Below are 21,735 nucleotides of genomic sequence, written 5' to 3'. Positions count from 1 at the left end.
TGCATGCTCACCTCTCCTCTGCCAGGTCTGGAGGGATCTCTTTTGACCAATCACTCCTCATGGATGCAGCACTGGACACACCGGAGCCTATGGGCTGACCATCACTCCTTGAATAGAAACAGACAGACAGATAGACAGATAGATAGATAGATAGATAGATAGATAGATAGATAGATAGATAGATAGATAGATAGATGTAAATGGAGAGCTAGACGTAAATGGATAAAAAAAGTTTTTTTTTTTTCAATTTTGGAAACTATGGCGGCCAAGTTTAAACTATGGCGGTGCGCCATAGTTTCCTCAATGTATGGGAAACACTGCTGTATGGTATTTATGTATACAGACAGACAGACAGACAGACAGACAGACAGACAGACAGACAGACAGACAGACAGACAGAGAGAGAGAGAGAGAGAGAGAGACATAGATAGATAGATAGATAGATAGATAGATAGATAGATAGATAGATAGATAGATAGATAGATAGATAGATAGATAGATAGATAGATAGATAGATAGATAGATAGATAGATAGATATGCTTTGCTCACCTCTCCTCTGCCAGGTCTGGAGGGAGTTCTTTTGACCAATCACTCCTCATGGATGCAGCACTGGACACACCAGAGTATATGGGCTGACCACCACTCCTAGAATAGAAACAGACAGACAGACAGACAGATAAATAATTCTTTGAAAAAATGTATAGTATTTGTGCATGGTGTAATTTAGGTATGATTTGCTCTCCCTGATTGAATGATAAAAAGTGAAGTCTTTTGCCATCTCTGTTCTGTTCAGTCTAGGCAGGATTCTTCAGCTTTTTAACACTTTTACCCCCTACTGTCTGATCCTACAGTGACAGTGTTGTACTGCAGTAGCAAGTATAGCATTGTTCTTGCTCTCACTTAGTTTGAATGTTTAAACTCGCTGGATCTTTGTAATATACGTCTTTATTGTCAATATGACGTCACGAGTGGCTTCACACACTGCGTTTGGATTGGTTGGCTGGCTGCATTGCTGTGATCACGACGGCCGTAAAGCAATTTTGTTTGCAAGATGCTAGCGGAGCCTGACTCATAAATGCCAAAGCTGTAAGAAATCAAAAGGACATAACTCCCAGGTTACAGCTAGCACAATTGTCAGTTATTAGCGCCAGCCTTATGGGCTGCGCTGTCTCGACAGCGCTCCCTAGGTGAACTGCAGGCACGGGTTGGAGGGCGAGATTGAACACTGTATGTAAACCCACTGTGCTTATACTTTATTCTCCACCAAGGGGAAATTTGTCTCAGAGACAGGACGGTGGCAGCACCATAAAATCGTATAAAAGGACAACAAAGCAGCGAACAGTAAAATGTATGGTACAGGCTCAGAAACACTGGATATCCTAACCCACTGCCCCCGCAAACACACACAGTCAATTCCATACCTTCCTTCTCTCCAGCATTCCCAAGACAAAACACATTCACTCTATGACAAATTTCTAGTTTACATTCAAACAGTAAGAACATTTGAGTTGAGAGATACCTGTGGTTCCTGGGTCCAGAGCCAAGCTTAGTTAAGTTTAGTTACCTGTTAGATTCCCCTGATTGAGCTGCCGGTTCTTGTCCCAGCTGGGACTCCTGGTTGCCAGGGGAACTCATCTTGAGGAGCCGTACTGACCCTTTCCTCCACTAGATACCTGAGGCACCACCTCACCTCATTACCTGGTCAGGACACACAAATAATAATATTTAGAATTTAATTAAAAGCACATACAATTGCCTCAGACCACAGTTAATATAATTAATATTAATTTTGTTAATTATTAATCAATATTAATACAATAGAAAACAAAATCATATTTTAGAATATCTAGGCCTATGGATTAGTAGCCACAAGTATCCACCTTATTATCGGCCATCACAATGTCTAGACTATGTGTTACATGTCATGGCGGCGACAGCAGGTGCAGCAGGAGGAGCCTCTGTTTGTCCTCGTGTAAAATCTGCAATCTACAAAACTGATTGTAGAATGACGTGATTGTAGAAGACGCACTGTTACATTTTATTGTGAACTAGAAATGCACTCAGAGAATGCAGACCTCCGCCAGGGAAGCTGAATTTGTTCTAATATTTGTGACATGGTGTGGTGTGATTCATGCAGGCCTACAGGTTAGGCCTACCATTGTGTTGAGAGAAGTGAACCTTCAATGTTAACCAAATTATGTGTCTCTTTTATTAGCTAGGATGTGTGTCACCTGGTTAGCTTTAATATAGTTCACCTGTCATTGTGGGATTGGCAAATGTTTGGTCATGCCATATAGGCCCTACTGTAATGTGGAATGTGTAGGCCTATACTGGAAATTATTAGATCCCATCGCTATAGCCTCTTAGTGACATTGTTCATTCATTGTCTGTTGGCAGCATGCCTTTCATCACATAATTGTTTTGCCACAATATTAAATTGCACAGCTATTACTGTAATATCCACCTATAGATAATGGTATGACTACGGTGGTCAACATTGCCCTTTGAGGACACTTTAGGATCACACACGCTGGCAACACAATATTGATTAGGCTAACTTCAAATAGTGAACTATAATTCGTCCACCCTTCGAACAAACTTCAACCGGACAGACGAGAGAAAGCTGATTTGGTTGAGAACAATTAACTCCGCGAAAGGTGCGACGTATGCGTGACATTATATGTCATCATTATTATATTACATTATGTTTTAGTGACTGGCTACGCCTATGGCTTCAGCCATGTGGGCATAGTGACAGCAAATCCGCGCTGTGCGCTTTCTGATTGGCTTTGTTGTGGTGACAGCACAACTTTGATTAACCAAAATCTAGTGAACTGCATACCTTCCCCTCCTTGGCGCTGCCTTCATCATTGTTAACCACTGTTCGCCGTTATTAATATCTCCACCCTTTGTGAACTTCAACTGAACAGGGAACAACTGTTCAACTCAACAAAGCTGATTTGATTGTCAGGCCAAACGCTCTGAGAACAATTAACTCCGCAACGATATGTGTGCCATATTATAGTCTACATTATTTTGTGTGCAATTGGTTATCCACAGACCTGTATTAACCTAGACTGGCAATGGGCGGTTCTAGCCAGTGGCAGCTTTTCGGATTGACCGGGCGCAGCCATCTTTGCCTTTTTCGCGCCCTGTGGGCGCCTCCCACAGACGTAGCCCCGCCTAGTGGAGACTATCGCAGCTGTGACCCATAGGAATGCATACGATTTCAAACGGTGATTACAACGTTATCAAAGTGGGTTTCAATCATTTTTTGTAAGATTTTGACAAGTCGTAACGTCTAAATTCTCACTCCACTAATGAAATAACCCTCACTACCTCCAAACGTTTTATTAGAGAGCCTGAAGCTGAGCGGTCTTGCCAGATCGGGCGGTTTCCCGCCCAATCGGGGCCGTTGAGGAAGGCGGTCTGTGGGTAAAAATGGACGAAAATAATCAGTATTATCTGGCAACCCTGAAGCCGACTGTTTTCGTTGCCGCTTATGCAGGTTTGTGGATATTTGTGACACTGAATCGGCCATGCTTACGTGTGTAAAGCTTATTTTATGTACTTAACTCAGCTGTAATGACAACTGTGTATATAGGTATGTATATTTCTTAAATAAGCCGTACGTTTTCAGTGAAGCTACCGGTAACTGTGCTATTATTAATACCCCCCCCCCCAAGGACGCTGAAGGTAACCTAGCAACAACACGGCACAGCACATTGCAAGCTGTGAAAATAAGGAGCCACTTGAGAGCGAAACTTTTCTAGAACATTAATTTATACTAGAGCTAAAGACGTTACACATGGCCTGACTCAACTTAACTAGTGAACCAGTGTTGCAAAAAAAATATTTTTTAAAAACCCCATCGGTGCATGACGTCATTACGTAATTACGGGAGTCTCCACCAAGATGGCAGACTACGATTCTGAGGCTCTGAGAAATCCGAAAATTTCGAGGGGCATTGCCAGTCTAGGTTAATACAGGTCTGTGGGTTACGCAGCCATGGCACAGCAAATCGGCGCACTATGCTGTGGTCACTGGTCACTGTCCATCAATCCAAATCGCAGACACGTCCTGTCATTGCTCAATTCACCTCGTCCACCTTGTGGCAGCCCGCGAAATAGCAGCGAACGAACAGAGTGACAGACGGACAAACATGCCACACAGAAATCGTGTGATCACATAACCTCCTGGCGGAGGTAATAAAATGAAGACATTAGGCCAGTGTTTCTCAAAGTGTGGTCCGGGGACCACTAGTGGTCCGCGACAGAGCTCAGGTGGTCCGCCAGGGAATTGCTACTTGTCCAAAGACAAGCTAGAAGTAAGCTATATTCATGACATTATTGCAAAGCTAGAGTCATATTTTCACCACAATAAGACAGGCTTGTAAATGTGAATTACAAAATAAGGGATCTGCATCGAAATTAGCACCGGTCAACTGTCATTTCAGTTGACAGGTGGTCTCTGATTATTTTTGGGGGGACAAAGTGGTCCTCGGTCAGAAAAAGTTTGAGAAACACTGCATGATGAAATCGTCTTGCTGATAACAAACAATGTTTTCCTCGGAGTAGATCGAACAGTCCAAGCGACTTCTGTTTGGAATCATAGCGCTGTGTCATGTACAAGGACATCAATAACATTAAAGCTTGCCTGAGGGTTCTAAATGATTACGGGGAGAACATTCCACGTTTTGTTTCACATTATCTGGATGAACTTCCACCTGTCAGGTTCTTCAATATGGATGCCTCAGCCCTCCTCAGCCGAGTTGAGCGGCTGAGCCAAAAAAGTCGCTGGCCTGAGGAAGGCATTGGACAAAACTTGGGGTCAATTGCTGCAGCCATGGATGGCCGAGGAACTTTTGTGGAGACCAGCTACCGCACGACCCTGGGACTGCCTGCACCACAGGAGAGGGGGCACGGAGACCAACAGGCCTTGGTTTCCCAACCGTATCTCGGGCCATTTGTGAAATCCTCAGGGGGAAAAAAAACAGGAAAAAATCAACTATAAGCCTCGTGGTGCAATCAGGATATAACCTCGTTTTTCGTGGTTGAATGTATTAATGTTACGGACATGTATGACCCAAAACTGTGGCCCGCTGGAGTTAATGTGCACCAATTTTATGAAGCTCGTGGCCCTAGTCCTAGTCGAGTACTAGTGACGAGGGGGGCAGTGAGCTGAAATGTAATGGCACACCTGCTGCTCAACGTAAGAATATGTTCTTGCGCAGTTGTATCCAAAAACTATCTATGAACCTAGGGTCGGGACTGTTACATTTGAGTGGTATATCCTGCAGCATTTTGCAGCTGACCAACAACTGATTGACCATACAGTTTAGCCTATTCCTGTTTCAGTTCATTGGGCCAGGAATGTGGCATGTTTACTGTTACTAACTGTTACTTACTGTTACTGTTACTGTTACTAACTTTCCAGATACCAGACACATCTCTAGGCTGTGTGTTATCCTTAGCTATAGGTGTTTTTATGATTCGTCACAACTGGAGACATGGAGACGACATGTTCCTTATCTAACGTCATACTTGCATACGTGTAACCTGCTGACATGAGGAAGACGGTATAAAAACCGTTGCCACCATTTTGTCAGCTATCGGTCGATTTTGCCTGTCATTCGCCAGAGATAGGATGCTGCCTAGTTAGTATGACGCTGTGAGACTTTGTCTCATTTTCTTTTCTTTTTAACCTTTATTTTTCTTCTACTTTTACTTCTTTTATTTTCTTCTTATTCTTTTTGTAATCACACTTTTTCTACAATAAATTGTATCCTGATCGATCCTTTTAATTGCGAAGTCAAGACTTATTTTATTTTTGCAAGTGAGTCAACTAAAACACAACGCAGTGCATTCATCCTTCAATTTTTATTGGAGAAGAGAATTTTGGAAACGTCCAAAATCTAACAGGACCCAACCTATGGGTCGCCAAAAATCTGCAGAGGGTCACAAATCCCTCTTGATTTTAAGGGGTTTAATTTTATAATTATAATTGGAATTGTATCTCCATTTCTTTTTAATGTGTATATGAATGATTTGTCATTGTCCCTAAATATGTGTGGAACTGGCTGTAGGGTTGGTGACACAATAATCAACCACATCATGACATGCAGATGACTTGGTTATAGTCCCTGTACTACTGGGTTGCAGTTACTGAGAGTATGCTCACAGTATGGAGATGAGTGTGATATACAGCGCCGCCAGTTAGTATTGGCACCCTTTCATTTTATTTACAAAGTGTGCAATATATCCAGAAATACATGGAAATATACACAACATTTACCATCAGGATCTTTTAATTGAACATTGTAAGATATTTAGAATTGCCAAGTATTTATTTCCAAATGCATTTTGTAATTTCAAGCAAAAACACGAAAAAGGGCATGTCCAGGAATATTGGCACCCCTCCTTCAAGGGTTATTAGACAGCAATGGCAGCCTCTGAAGGTTTTGGTTTTCATCAATAACTGTGTTCTTTCATTTTACAACCAATCCACTGTGCATTTGGATGTGTTCTTTGGGTTTTTGTCTTGCTGGAGTGCACATGATGTTCAACTCAAACCAAGTGTTCTTGCCATGGTTACAAATTTTCCTGTAAATGATGATACCTGTCATGTCATGATGCCTGTCATGATACCTGTGATACGGTCAAAGCCTCCAATACCTGGTGCAACAATGGGGTGACATAATATTTTTGGATCGGACACCATGCTTGATTTTTGGTAGGGTGTCCTTTTCCTTAAAGACTTTCTTGCAGAGTATGCAAACATGCTGTTTGTGTAAGTCACTGAAAAACTGTGCTATTGCTTCATCTGACCTTAAAACATTATTAAAAGGGCTGTGCTATGCCTGTGTTTTCTCATACAGCCGTCAGGTGTTCCCTGTTATGACTTTTATTTAGCAATGTGGTCTGCCTTGGTCCCCAACCAAAAGGCACTACTTTGTGTAGTGTTTAACACGGGGTGCTTATTGAAAAAAAAAAACTACCCAAAACAGTTCAAAGTTGACAGTCAGGTTTGTAGATCTGTGTAATTTCATTATTTGCACCGACTTCCAAATACTTTTGTCATAATGTCTTCCCCTACCCCCCACATCCAAGAATGTTCTTTACAGCTCCATGTTTGGCAGATTTCTGAATAACACAACACAGTGTTGAAAATGTTATACCAAGGTCTTTTGAGATGACCTTTTATTATTTGGAGGTCTTGTTTTTGCAAATAATAGTATTTGTGGTGTCCTCAGGCAGGTCCTCTGTCTTCACATTGGTGAAAGACACACAAGCTGTAACACGTGGTTATTTAAACACAAATATCATAATTCCTTGCCTAATTCATGTTCTATGGGCAAAAGCAAGTAGCCAAAGGTGATTCCCATTTGCGATTTACCATAATTGAGTCAAATTAGATTTCCACAATGGTATCCAGTAAAGTGTGCCAATGTTTTCCCTCTCATAGTTTAGTATTTAATGCTGTTGATTATTTTTATATTAGTATCAACCACAATCTATTTATAGAAAAATCATGGTTGACCTTATTATTTGTTGTCTGGAGATATGTCCCATAATGCACTTAAACTTCAAGGGTGCCAATAGTAACTGGCGGCACTGTAAAATATAATGCTGGTAAGAGTAAGATCATGATCATAAGGAGCAGAGAAGATAAACATTCACCCTTCCCTGCCTTCTTTCTGGCTGGAACTGCCCTCACAGAGAGCAGTGAGATGAAATATCGTGACCACATTATTGGTAATATGTGAGATAAGAGATAAAGGCAACGCCAGAAGCTGTATGTCCAGGCAAACATGCTGTGCTGTAAATGTAGTATGTGCTCTGTAGAAGTCAAGATCTCACTCTTTAAAGCATACTGCACACCAATGTACTGTACACTGCACACCTGTGGTGCCACTACAAACAAGGCAGCATTGGGAAACTTACGGTGGCCTACCATGACGGCATGAGACTGCTGCTGAGAATCCCAAGAAGGGCTAGTGCAGTGATTCTCAACCTTTTTTGAACAAACGCCCCCTAGACCTCATCATAAGCCTCCCAACGCCCCCTTGCTATTATAACGCTCACTAGGGGGCTGGACCGTCCCCGTTGAGAAACACTAGTCTAGTGCAAGTAAAATGTTTGTCAGTGCTGGGGTACCTACTTGCGCAGCTGTATTTTTCGTTTCGAAGTGTGATTATGATAAGTACATGTAAAAACCTCTGTAATGAGTGTTTTGTTTAATTTGAAATATGTGTTTTGAGAGCACATGATAGCTATCAAGCTAACCACTTGTTTTAGGCACTGACTAGCCTTTTGTCTTCAGACTTGGCGCCTACTGTGTGTTTTTATGTTAGGCTGGTCGGATGACGCGAGTGCAGTGCCTTAACTCTCGATTGTGCTCTTTCTTTTCATGTAAAAGATATGTGTACTCCCAATACCGGTGAACTGTTTTGGATATGGTTATATGTTTAAACTGAATTTTCCTGAATCTATTTTTGTTATCGTTATTAAGTAGTTTACTAGTACAGGAACCTTGATGAGAATAACAGTGCTTTATTGTAATGCAGGAGTTTTATTGTTCTTATAGTCATTATACTGTTTCATACTGTTGTAAGAGCGGTGGCTCTTTCAAGAACTTTAAATTACAACTCAAATACGCTCTTAAAGAGACCCAAAACATGTAACCATTTGCATAAAATGATAATATCTTATGGGAAATGTTTTTATTTTTTTTACTTACAAAATATTGTTGTATTTTGTTTGGGTGGGTGCGTGTGGTTGTGTGTTTGGGGGTGGGGGGTACAGGGGACATGCGTGATTTGTTTATTGCTTTTATCTGTATTTTCATTTTGTTTTTGACTGCTGCTGTACTTTATTATTCTATTGTTATTTACTTTTTAATGTCAGGGACTACAGATGAAAACTAACCCAAGAATAAATCTGGTGTAATGCATGGAATGAAAAGGAAGAAAGGAGTCGCACACTGGAGCTGAATGCAAAATCAAAAACTGTAGGCCTGATAAACAAAGCCGAAAACAGTAAATAAAACCGGGGCGGCAATGGGATCCAGGTTCTCTCCTGACTACGCATGTTTGTTTATGGGATTTCTAGAGGAAAGCTATGTTTTTGATAACAACCCCTTCTCCCACAACGTGCTACTATGGAAAAGGTATGTGGATGACGTCATATGATCTTCAAGGGCTCTAAAGAAACGTTTAATGACTTTCTTCTATACCTGAATAATATGGTGGATTCCATAAAATTCAGCGCAGCCATAGATACCAAGACGGTCTCCTTCCTGGATACCACGGTCATTCTTGAAGGTAACTGTCTATTAACTACCCTATACACTGACAAGAACAGTATTCTACATGCATCCAGCGTGCATCCATCCAATCTAAAAAGAGGTCTTCCATACACACAATTCTTAAGGCTCAAGAGCATTTGCACACGCCAAACTGATTTTGACAATGAAGTAACCAAAATGTACAAAAACCTTTGTCTGAGGGGATACCCACACAAATGGCTTACAGTATTTCTCAATTGGTTTTGTACATTTCTCGAATCTCTCTCGCAATTTGCAAAACATAATATTCATTCTCAAAACAGCTTTAACAAATGGCAAAACACCGTGGATGACCTGCAAAACCAAGTCTCTTGCTCAAAACCCAAGTTTTTGTGTCAATGAACGTATCAGTGCCAGCAGGATCTTTTCTGAAGCAAAATGTTGTTTAGATTGGATGGGAAATGTTGTAAATTCGACTTTATATTACATTGATCAGATAAGATTGTCCTAGATATACATTTAGACTATGACTATTTATTGACAGGTTTTCTCACTGCAAAATAGGAAAAATAGCAAACTCTGGTTGAGGTGTCAAAATGCGCCCTCTACCATCCCTTTTTACTTGTCTTGCAAGCCCATGTGAAAAAAAATCTAGAACTGTAAAGCAAAATAAATTTGAAACAATACACTGATGCTGTATAAGGTGCACTTACTGTCTTGTGAAATTCTAGGGAAATATTGTAATTTTGCGTGGAGCGTAATTATAAAGGGCACATGAGGCATAGAGTAATATAATGCAGTACAGTGCCTATTGTATTGCATGCCTGTTTTCTCTATCCCTTCTATTGCCTTTGATTAGAGAGAGTCAATATTTACCTGTGAGCAATTTACCAATTCAGATCACAATTATAGATAAAAATCCAATGGAAATTATACAGTGCTTATCACATTATGACAGCTTGGTAAGTCATTTTGCATGTCAAGACTTAAACTATGACATAGGGCCTAAATGTTTTGGGGGGTGAGATAGTTTTGTGTATTCAGTGACAATGCTTTTTGAGTGATATGACAAAAGCAATTGATAATGTACGAAAAAGCTGAGAATTGTACACAGCCATCTGCATGGTGATGAAAGCATTTGCTAAATGCTTAAAACTATGAGAGACGTATTTTACCATGTGCACAGATAACAGCAGGAAGTCACAATTGAACAAGAAGTTCTGAGAATGATTATTCTGTTGTGAGAAATGTACAAAACCAATTGAGAAATACTGTAATGAAGCTCTTGATAAAGTCCGGAGCAGACCACGACATGAAAAACAATTTTCTGTTGCATGCACCACCACGTACACGAAACATAGCCAACAGATAAAAAACGCCATCCTCAAACATTGGACCATCCTTGGCAGTGACCCCATCTGCCGTACCAACGTTGTATATCTCATTTCATGTCCATGCAACAAACAATACGTGGGTAAAACAAATAGACCTATCAGACGCGTATTACTGAGCACAATAGCGCCATCAGGCGCAAAGACGAAAGATCCCCAGTTGCCCAACACTTCATGGAAGCTGGCCACCCTTTATCCTCTCTCTCCTTCACTGTCATTGAACATGTCAAAGAATCACGCAGAGGGGGCAACACAGAAAAAAGACTATTACAAAGGGAATGTTTTTGGATATGGACCCTTAAATCTCTCCAACCAAGGGGAATGAACGATGAACTATCTTTATCCTGTTTCTTGTGAATTTACCCTGCATTATCTTTATTATGTTTTATCAAGGAGTTACTGTATCATTATGTTTTATCATGACATTCTATTGACTAATAACGCTATTCATGTTCTACTTCCCCTTGATATTTTCCATGTTCTTCCATTTGGATAGACTATGGAACTGTTACTCTTTATATACTCCCCCTAGTAGGCTATCTTTCTCCGATATGCCTATTGACCCTTATGTATTATGTAGGGTGGATTGCCCTAATGTGGGCCACTGCCTAATGTGGGACACCTAAGCTTCAGGGGCTCTGGCTCCTCCCTAAACTAATGAATGTCAGTGAAACTATGGTAAAAGCAACGCTATACTACCATGTGACCAAAATAAGTTTACATTTTAACTATCCAATAAAAAATTAGGGTGGGGCAATCATCGAACAAGAAGCACCTGCTGTGAAACCATCCAAAAGGCCAATGACATAGAGTTTTGACTAAATTAGTGTTAAGGGTATACAATCATTAATATCAATAAATCCATGCAACCTTTGATTCTGATGTATTTATGAAATGTTTGTTCATTATAAAATAATGTAAAATGTTGGATATTACACTTTATATTTGGTTTTAGATTGATTTTCTTACTGCCCCACTTTAAGACAGGTGGTGTCCTAATGTGGGACGGCATGATTTGCTTAATGTGGGACACTGGTTTATGCAGTGGTAATTTACATGGTGAAAATGATGTTTTACAGTGTTAAACTGTTTTATAGTTGCATATATTTAAAATCAAGTGATATTTGAAAGGATTAAAGTTGAGGGCAAGGGATATCTCTAAGGTTTTGTTTGGGCTGTGTGTGTGCACATGTGTGTGCACGTGTGCGTGTTTTTGTGTGTGTGTGTGTGTGTGTGTGTGTGTGTGTGTGTGTGTGTGTGTGTGTGTGTGTGTGTGTGTGTGTGTAAGGGGGATGTCTCAATATGACACACACACACACACACACACACACACACACACACACACACACACGCACACGCGCGTGCAAACACAAAATCAAAAACATTAAGCTTGAGCTCATTTAAATCGCTTTTAGTAAAAAAAACATTTTCTAAACTTTAGAAAGACAATATACCTTTAAAAGATTTTAAAAGAATTATAACTTGTAACCCCATTTTGTTGATGAATTCCACAGTTTTCAATGAACCAATGGCTGATGTAAAAAATAAATAGTTTTGAGAGAATTAGGCTACTTGTTTAGTTTTTTACCATTATTTGTGAAGGTACACCATGGTTTAAAACAGTGTTTCCCAACCAGGGGTACGTGTACCACTAGGGGTACGCGAGCACACTGCAGGGGGTACTTGGAAAATTTTAATTTTAACAAACATATGGAGCTTAGTTACATTGGGATGGAGAAAGCGATATAGAACTTGACTTAGGGGGTACTCATGGCACAATGAAAAGGCTTGGGGGTACACAAGACAAAAAAGGTTGGGAAACATTGGTTTAAAACATTTAACATTGACTTTACAGTGTCTTGCATTAAATTTAACATTACATTTCACTGTCCCACTTAATGACTGTCCCACATTAGGAAGTCGCTCATTTTCTGAGATGCTTGGGATGCTGAGATGCTTGGGCACTAAGAGCACTAATGTCTGTATAATTTCTTTTATGAAAAGATTTTATGAGGGCACCCCTGGAGGATTCCAAAAATGTATTGAATGTGAATTTAATAACATTGTAATAGTCTTCAGAAGTCCGAAAACCAAAAAATGTCCCACATTTGGGCAATCCACCCTATATAGTTTATCACTGCAATGTACGTCGCAGTATGTTTGCAATGCACTTTAGCATCTCTATGACTATGCACTTGTCTCTTCACTAGGTGTTGGTGGGTGGAAAACTTTGAACAGAGCCTTTAAGAGCTCAGTGGAACTGATGACGTATTTCAAACTGGGAACACTGATGATGGGCTAGACCCGAAACGTTTGTCCCCTGTCTGTCGGTTTTATTTACTTTTTTTGGCTTTGTTTAATACAGTTTTTGATTTTGCATTCAGCTCCAGTGTGCGACTCCTTTCTTCCTTTTCATTATACTGCTCTTGGAATTACGCACCGAGCGATACGCACAGGATAAGACATTGGCGCGGACGCCACCCCACCATTACTATTCAGTAATGCATGGAATGGAAATATTTATTTATGTTTTAATTGCACATTGTAATAATTGTCTAATAAACTTGATTGATTGATTGATATTTGACTCTGAACTGTGCACATTTTCCCATTTATCTACATTTTTCTATTGAAAATGTAGTCGTTTAAAAAAGAGTTAGGCCTACTTTAAAATGTAGGCCTACTGAAGTAGGCCAACATTTTGAATAGGCCTAGGGAGGCCTATAATGACAATTCTACCGGGGTCTGGTGCATTCCTCCTAGGCCTCGATTTCGATTGGGTTAACAGAAGCTGTTACGCAATTTCATCAGAGCATGACGTTGGCCTGTAGCCTAGAAATAAGATAGGTTACAGTATATCACGAAAGTGAATACACCCCTCACAGTTTTGCAGATTTTTGAGTATATCTTTTCATAGGAAAGCATTACAGAAATTTAACTTTGACACAATGATTAGTGACCTTTTAACAACATATTTAACCACTTAAATTTCTTGTTCACTCAGAAAAAAACAAAATACAGCCATTAATGGCTGAACATGTACTCACAAAAGTGAGTACACCCCAGATTAAAATCCGGTAGAGAAGGGGCTATGTTGGCTCGAATCGTCTCGAAATGAAACGAAATGAAAAGGGATGACAAGGGAGGTCATCAGTGTGCGTTTCAACCTTTCTTTGCATTGAACTTTTAAATTTTGAGTCTGCATCTGGCTTAAATAGATTAGTGTGAGATTTGAATGCAATCCTATGGAGAATATCATGATCTGCTTCAGTAGTCACAGTGCATGTTGACATGCATGTTTCTTTTAGGTGTATTTCAGATTGCCAATGTTGACAGCATTCATTCATCCCCAAACCATGTCAGTCCCACTACCATGCTTGGCTATTGAGAGGATACACCATTTTTGTAAAATTCACTTGTTTACCACCACACATGCTTGACACCATCGAAGCAAATTTGTTTATCTTGGTCTCTTCAGATCACACGACATGGTTCCAGTGATCCATATCCTTGGTCTGTTCATCTCTCTTGAGACCAAGATAAACAAATTTGCTTTAGATGGTGTCAAGCATGTGTGGTGGTAAACAAGTGAGTTTTACAAAAAAGGTGTATCCTCTCAATAGCCAAGCATGGTAGTGGGACTGACATGGTTTGGGAATGCATGAATGCTGTCAACATTGGCAATCTGAAATACACCTGAAAGAAACATGCATGTCAACATGCACTGTGACTACTGAAGCAGATCATGATATTCTCCATAGGATTGCATTCAAATCTCACACCAATCTATTTAAGCCAGATGCAGACTCATAATGTAAAAGTTCAATGCAAAGAAAGGTTGAAACTCACACTGATGACCTCCCTTGTCATCCCTTTTCATTTCGTTTCATTTCGAGACGATTCGAGCCAACATAGCCCCTTCTCTATCGGATTTTAATCTGGGGTGTACTCACTTTTGTGAGTGCATGTTCAAACATTAATTGCTGTATTTTGTTTTTTTCTGAGTGAACAAGAAATTCAAGCGGTTAAATATGTTGTTAAAAGGTCACTAATCATTGTGTCAAAGTGAAACTTCTGTAACGCTTTCCTATGAAAAGATATACTCAAAACTCTGCAAAACTGTGAGGGGTGTATTCACTTTCGTGATATACTGTATATGTTCTTCTTTATGGCCTACACATGGCCGTAGTTACATTTGAGGCTACCGAGGTCCGGACCTCGCCTATCGTGAGAGGTTTTTTTTATTATTATTATTATTTTAACGGCAAATATGACCAACTGAAACACACAAAAACATCTATAAACCTTTTTGAAGCGTCCTTTGCAAACTGTGGTTAACATCCATGTGCTATGTGTTCTAGTTTTGCCTTTGTGTTTTCTGTTTTTGAGAGTAAACAAGATTGATTAATATCGCAAGTGGTGCGACTCGTGGGAGAGAACGCAACTCAGCCGACATCGCAAGTGTTTGGTCGCGTTCGTGACAGAGCATTGCGCAAAGCAAAATTACCATGCTTTCTGGTTGGAAAAATGCATTGAAATGGCAAAGTGTGCGTGTGCAGCCTGCGCAGTAATGTGCCGTTACGAACGCGCCCATTAAGCACGCGCTTGGTGAGATCCCCGCTATCAGAAAGCCCGCGCTTGATGAGATCTCCGCTGACAGAAAGCCAACCGTTGTATAGCCTACATAAAGCTCATGCGTAACAAGTAGGCTATGGTGTCTTAAAAAGCCATTTGAGTCATTATTTTAAGAAGGCCGGCTGCTGCATCAGTTGCTGCATAAAAGGTAAAAGCAGGATATCAGTGAAAGGTAATTGATTGTAAATTGGAAAGCATGTGATAAACACTGACAGAGGAGGTCACCGGAACATCTTCAGGTGTGGATATTTTCCTGTTAATTTGGACAAGTGCCAAGACTATCGACGTTGCCACGTCTTCGTCAGAGTCAATCGCAGTAAAATATCCACACCTGAAGAGGCTCCCGTGACTATTGTGTCTGCATTTTCTTTCTCGTTGATAGACTTTTGTCTTCTGCGCTTGTGAAGAACTATAACAAGTAAATAAAAACAAAACGTTTGGTGCGACTCTAGGAAGAAAAAAGTTTACTCCAAAATAGGTGGTTTGCACTACAGAGATATAGCTATCCCTGTATCTTTGGAGGAAAACAGCTGAAGTGTAATTTCATTGGGAGAAAAATATGAATGGCTGAGCAACTTGCCATCTGAGGATGTAGCTTATTGTGCAACTTCAGGGTCAAGCCTTAGTTTCCTTTCAAAGGGCTTTACTGGGAGGATGCTGTTTATAATAAAAGAGGCATGATACCAAAGCATAGTCATTCAAAGGGAATAGGCTGAGTTGGCTGAAAACTACAACATATTTATTGTTATACATGTCTACATATTTACTATTTCACATTAGGCCTATACATTCATAGAGGAGGGCCCTATATATAGGCCTGTGTAGCCTATATTTATTTATTTTATGAATTAATTTTTAATTTATATTTTATATTAATAATACAATTTCGGCGCGCGCATGGACCTCGGCTACTTCACATGGCTGGCTACGGCCATGGGCCTACATATTATTGTTGAATAATCTGACAAGAAAATAGTTTCCGCTATCACAGATTTAGGCCTAGACGACGCTAAGCCTCGACCTTTTAAGAACATATTTAACCGCTTAAATTTCTTGTTCACTCAGAAAAAAACAAAATACAGCCATTAATGTCTGAACATGTAGCCTAGGCTACTCACAAAAGTGAGTACACCCCAAATTAAAATCCGGTAGAGAAGGGGCTATGTACTGTATATGTTCTTCTTTATGGCCTACATATTATTGTTGAATAATCTGTCAAGAAAATAGTTTCCGCTATCACAGATTTAGGAAGTAGGCTAGGCCTAGACGACGCTAAGCCTCGCCTTAGGCCTACATTTATTTTCACGGTGTTTCCACGCGGGACGGGTTTCCACAAACATAAATCACACGAATTGAATTTGAGCGCTTTAATACACTGAAATTTAGACATTAGGCTATCAATCTTTTGTGACAAATATAGCCTATAGGCCTAGCCTACTTTTCAAATGCACGTTGACGAACCACCAAAGAGCGCAGGCAACAGCGGACGGTCGACATGTTGGCATTGAGACACAGCAAGCAATAGGCCTAAGCAATTTATTCGTAATCGTAAAAGAATATTTAAACTTAGCATACGTTGGTGAACTGCGCATGATAGGCCCTACTTACCCAATTAGAACGCATGTGAATTGCGATAAAAAAAATCCCATTTTCTTTCGAGCGGCAGTCCTTCTTCCGCGGAGGTGATAACTTTTTTACTTTCGATTTCATACAGTAAATAGGACAAGGCTGGGCTGGGCATAGGTATTGTGCTTAACAACGCGATGCGCTGACGTATTGAGTTTTTATCTAGTGTCTGAACGTAGTTTACAGCTCTCAGACAGAGCACCATGAGACGTCCTTGTTTGCATAGTCTACTCTGACTGCTGCTATAGTCAACTGGAAAGCACTGTGGGTTTACAAGACTAATGAGTAGGCCAAACAAAATCTAATTTACAGTCTACACAATTACTGTGTCGTTTTAGAAAATTGGACAGCTGTAGCCATTTGGTACTTTTATTTGCTTTTATTTGTTTCATGATATTTTATTCACTGTTATTAGGCCTATATTGCAAAACGTTTTATTTGTGTTCTATGTTCTATCATACTGCAAGTATTTCTCTAAACATTATAGGCTACCTCCTGTAGTCAACCGTGAAAAAGAGAGACATTTATTTCCTGCTGCATATCAACATATCAACAACACAGGAGGACACTAGGCCTAGTATTTTTAACTTTGTGTAGGCTACGTTCTTTGACTCATAGGCTACCTTGTAAAGTGAAAACAAGTCTTATTCTTTGTCAGAAGTAGCCTATTTCATAATGGTGTATATTTAAAAGCAATTTAGGAGAAATTATCCATTTGGCCAATTGTATTTCGTAGGTGTCAGTCTGTAGAAACACGGCTGGACCAAAGTTGGAAAACGCATGCACGCACGCAAGCATGCACACACGCACGCCCATGTCACATTTTAATTTAAAGTGTGCCATTAGATACAGTTGGAAAACTGTTTACAGGTCATTTCTCAACAGGTAAAAATGAACCATAAAAATAAGCCTGGCTGGCTTATATGGGCTAGAGACAGACATTTGCACGAGATGACCAGCAGGAGGCAGACTTGCTCTGAATATCTTCACATGCTGCTCTGGAATGTCTAATGCAGTGTTTCTCAAAGTGGAGCATAAGCGCCCCTGGGGGGGCTCGGAGGCATCTCAGGGGGGGCGTGTGACATCTGAGTTTTCATTTTTTCCCCCCCAAGGAAATTATTTCCTGTCTCGCCAATAAGTCAATAAGTTTAAAGCCCTCACCAACATTATATTATTAATTGTCATGAATTTGAATAGCATAGGAAATTAACACACATCTGCATTCGACTGCAGTCCCTCTTTGTTTAACCTCCACCACTGCACCAGTCACCTCTCCTTTGATTCTGTGCAGCGATTGCAAAATTAATCTGCGCGAATAGGCCTACTGCTGTTGCTAGGAGGGGGTGGGTGGGGGGGTGCTCTCGGAAGGAATGATGGAAGAAGTTTGAGAACCACTGGTCTAATGTGACTGAGCAACTAGGCCTCAGTGGAAGCAGAGAGAGTAGAGAGAGAGAGGTTCCATTGGCCCATTGTTTCCTGGTTCTATTATGGCCCCCCTTAGGCAGACCTAGGCAGACCTAAGGACTGTTCTATTCATTGTAGGAGCATTATGACACGCCGCTTTAGGCAGACCGGAACCTGGTCGCGTTAGGTGCCCATAGAAACCTATTATGTTGGCATATCTCTATACTTAAAGAATCTCTGGTGGAAGGCTATAGGCATTAGCCGAGTAAACTAGAAGAATCCACGTTGTGACACAACATAGCTTTTGATTGTGATCTTGTGATTAAGAATAATGACAGAAAGACAAATAATGTCACAACTTTTTCCACCTTTACTCTAACCAAGATACAGTTGATAAACAAACACAACACGTGTATCAGGGAAAATATAGAAAATTGAATGAACATGGTTGTATAAAAATGCACTCCTCTAAACAAATGTGTTGTTGCAGCACCTTTGGTTTTTATTACAGCACTCAGTCTTGTGGGGTAAGAGTCTATCACAGTGGTTCCCAAACTTTTTTCCCTGCGCACCCCTTTTCACATTTCAATGTGGTTCGCGCACCCCCTAAGTGAATGTTGCACAGTTTGGGCAATCCTCATTTCCAATTGACTTGACATTTTTTTCTGCCATCATTACAATGGGAATTATTGTATGACAAGTCTGGGAGTTGTAAATTTCTCTTCAGATGGATACTTCCAGTGTTCATTCTGTATAAAAACACACATCTTAGCCATTGCTCTATTCAGCTCGCCCACCCCCTTGTGGCAGACCGCGCACCCCCAGGGGTCCACGCACCCCAGTTTGAGAAACCCTGGTCTATCAGATACCGAGGGGGCCTCTCCTGTGCACAATCCCCGTCAGATCACCACTCAGATGTTTGATGAGACTCAGGTCTGAGCTGGGACATTCCAGAACCTCAGGGCCATTCCAAAACCCCAGGGCCATTCCAGAACCTCAGGGCCATTCCAAAACCCCAGGGCCATTCCAGAACCTCAGGACCATTCCAAAATCGCAGGGCCATTCCAGAACCTCAGGGCCATTCCAAAACCTCAGGACCATTCCAGAACCTCAGGACCATTCCAAAACCTCAGAACCTCAGGACCATTCCAAAACCTCACAACCTCAGGGCCATCCCAAAACCTTAAGACACATCTCTTCCTTATGGAGGCTTATGGCTGCTAGTTTCACAAGCACTCTCACTTACATGCATTCACACACACGCTCACACACTGACGCGCACACACACTCACACTTTCCAACACAACACTCTGTGAAGCGTCCTTGGGTGTTTTGAAAGGCGCTATATAAAATGAAAGTATTATTATTATTATTAATATTAGAACCTCTGGGCCATCCCAAAACCTTCACCTAGACTAATGCTGGATCTCAAATGGTGCACTTGTGCACTTCAGTGTTCATGTTTCAGTGCGTATGGCGTATTATTATTTATGCACCGAAACATAGTGCTCGAAGTGTACAAGACAAGCGTGTCGTTTGAGATCCAGCTTAAAGGTGGGGTTGCAGGGTAACCATTTTAAGAAAATGTACTATTATGACATGACGTTGGGGGTTCCGCAGGCTCATAGGAGTCTATGTAGAACCTTAGAATCCTGGGGGAGTTCCCCCAACATGATGTCATACCTGCAACCCCACCTATAAGTTCCTTTCATTCTTCAACTTTCTAACAGTTGAATATGAAGATGACTTAGTGGTTTAAAATTTTGGTGGCACCAAGATGCACGATGTAAGACACGGCTCAAAGTCTAGGCTAAGACGCCAACCTTTTTAGTTTTAGAAATGTTTTTAGAATGCTTCATAGTCATATGTAATTACTACTACTAGTATGTTATTGCATCGTTTCAACTAGTGGTGTGTAGTCTACGTAGAATGCAGGTATACGGAGTATACCCACTTCTACATTTTAGGGGCTTCAGTATACCCACTTAAAATTGATTGATCCATTGTTTAGAATAGCATAAATATACACAGTATACCCACTTCAAAAAATGCTTGAATACACAGTATACCCACTTCAACAAAGTAGACTACACTGCTGGTTTCAACTATGTAATAATACCCTACTACTAGTAGTGTTGTAAGACTCTATACGAGGCCTATAAGTTAGCCTTTATTCAGACAGGACACTACTAGTGTTGTCAGACTCTATACAAGGCCTATAAGTAGCCTTTTTTCAGACAGGACACTACTAGTGTTGTCAGACTCTATACGAGGCCTATAAGTAGCCTTTTTTCAGACAGGACACTACTAGTGTTGTCAGACTCTATACGAGGCCTATAAGTAGCCTTTACTCAGACAGGACACTACTAGTGTTGTCAGACTCTATACGAGGCCTATAAGTAGCCTTTTTTCAGACAGGCCAGTTGAAGATGGAGACAGGAAATCAGTGGGAGAGAGTGACAGGGGCAGGATAGGGATACAGACCGGACTCGAACCCGTGTCCCCTTGGGAAGGGGGGGATATGGAGGGCACAACTTCTTGACTCATTAGTTTGCTTGACAATTATGGAAATCCAGGAGATGCTGTATGTTTTGTTATTTTGGGAAAAATAATATTTGAAGTTGACATTCTTCATTGAACTGCGCATGATAGGTTCTGCTTACCCAATTAGAACGCACGTGAATTGCGATAGAAATCCTATTTTCTTTCGAGCGGCAGTCTTTCTTCCGTGGACGGTGATAACTTTTTTACTTTCGATTTCATACAGTAGGCCTAAATAGGCCACGACTAGGCTGGGCATAAGCAACGCGATGCGCTGACGTATTGAGTTTTTTATTTAGTGTCTGAACGTAGTTTACAGCTCTCAGACAGAGCACCGTGAGACGTCCTTGTAGCTCTTTGCATTGTCTAGTCTAGTGTTACAGTCCACACAATTACTGTGTCGGGGCAGGATAGGGATACAAAATGGACTCGGACCCGTGTCCCCTTGGGCAGGGGGGGATATGGAGGGCACAACTTCTTGACTCATTAGTTTGCTTGACAATTATGAAAATCCAGGAGATGCAGGAGATGCAGTATGTTTTGTTATTTTGGGAAACAGATGAGCAGAGGTACGCACCACAATAACGTCTGGGAACCACTTACTGCCCCAAAGAACATGGAGGGGAAATAAGTGAAAGTAGAGTACTGTAGAGTAGAGAGTAGAGTAATGTAGAGTAGAGTAGAGTAGAGTAATGTAGAGTAGAGTAGAGTAGAGTAGAGTAGAGTAGAGTAATGTAGAGTAGAGTAGAGTAGAGTAGAGTAGAGTAGAGTAGAGTAGAGTAATGTAGAGTAGAGTAATGTAGAGTAGAGTAGAGTACACTGTAAAAAATGCCCGTTGAAATTACGGCCAAA

At 40.7% G+C, this 21,735-nt stretch overlaps 1 protein-coding gene across 1 annotated transcript in view; it reads right to left on the bottom strand.

The window, feature by feature from the left end:
• LOC134443413 (uncharacterized) overlaps positions 1 to 17,011 on the bottom strand; it is a 65,226-nt gene extending 48,215 nt beyond the window's left edge. Inside the window, 4 exon segments of the mRNA XM_063193198.1 lie at positions 12 to 107; positions 551 to 646; positions 1,566 to 1,699; positions 16,921 to 17,011. Coding sequence (XP_063049268.1) covers positions 12 to 107; positions 551 to 646; positions 1,566 to 1,636 — 263 coding nt within the window. The 5' untranslated portion in view covers positions 1,637 to 1,699; positions 16,921 to 17,011.
• Between the last annotated feature and the right edge of the window lie 4,724 nt (positions 17,012 to 21,735).

This window comes from Engraulis encrasicolus, unplaced genomic scaffold (genome assembly GCF_034702125.1).
Source record: "Engraulis encrasicolus isolate BLACKSEA-1 unplaced genomic scaffold, IST_EnEncr_1.0 scaffold_31_np1212, whole genome shotgun sequence".
Classification (NCBI taxonomy): domain Eukaryota; kingdom Metazoa; phylum Chordata; class Actinopteri; order Clupeiformes; family Engraulidae; genus Engraulis; species Engraulis encrasicolus.
Note: the sequence above shows the minus strand (reverse complement) of the source record. Positions and strands in the feature narration are given on the sequence as shown.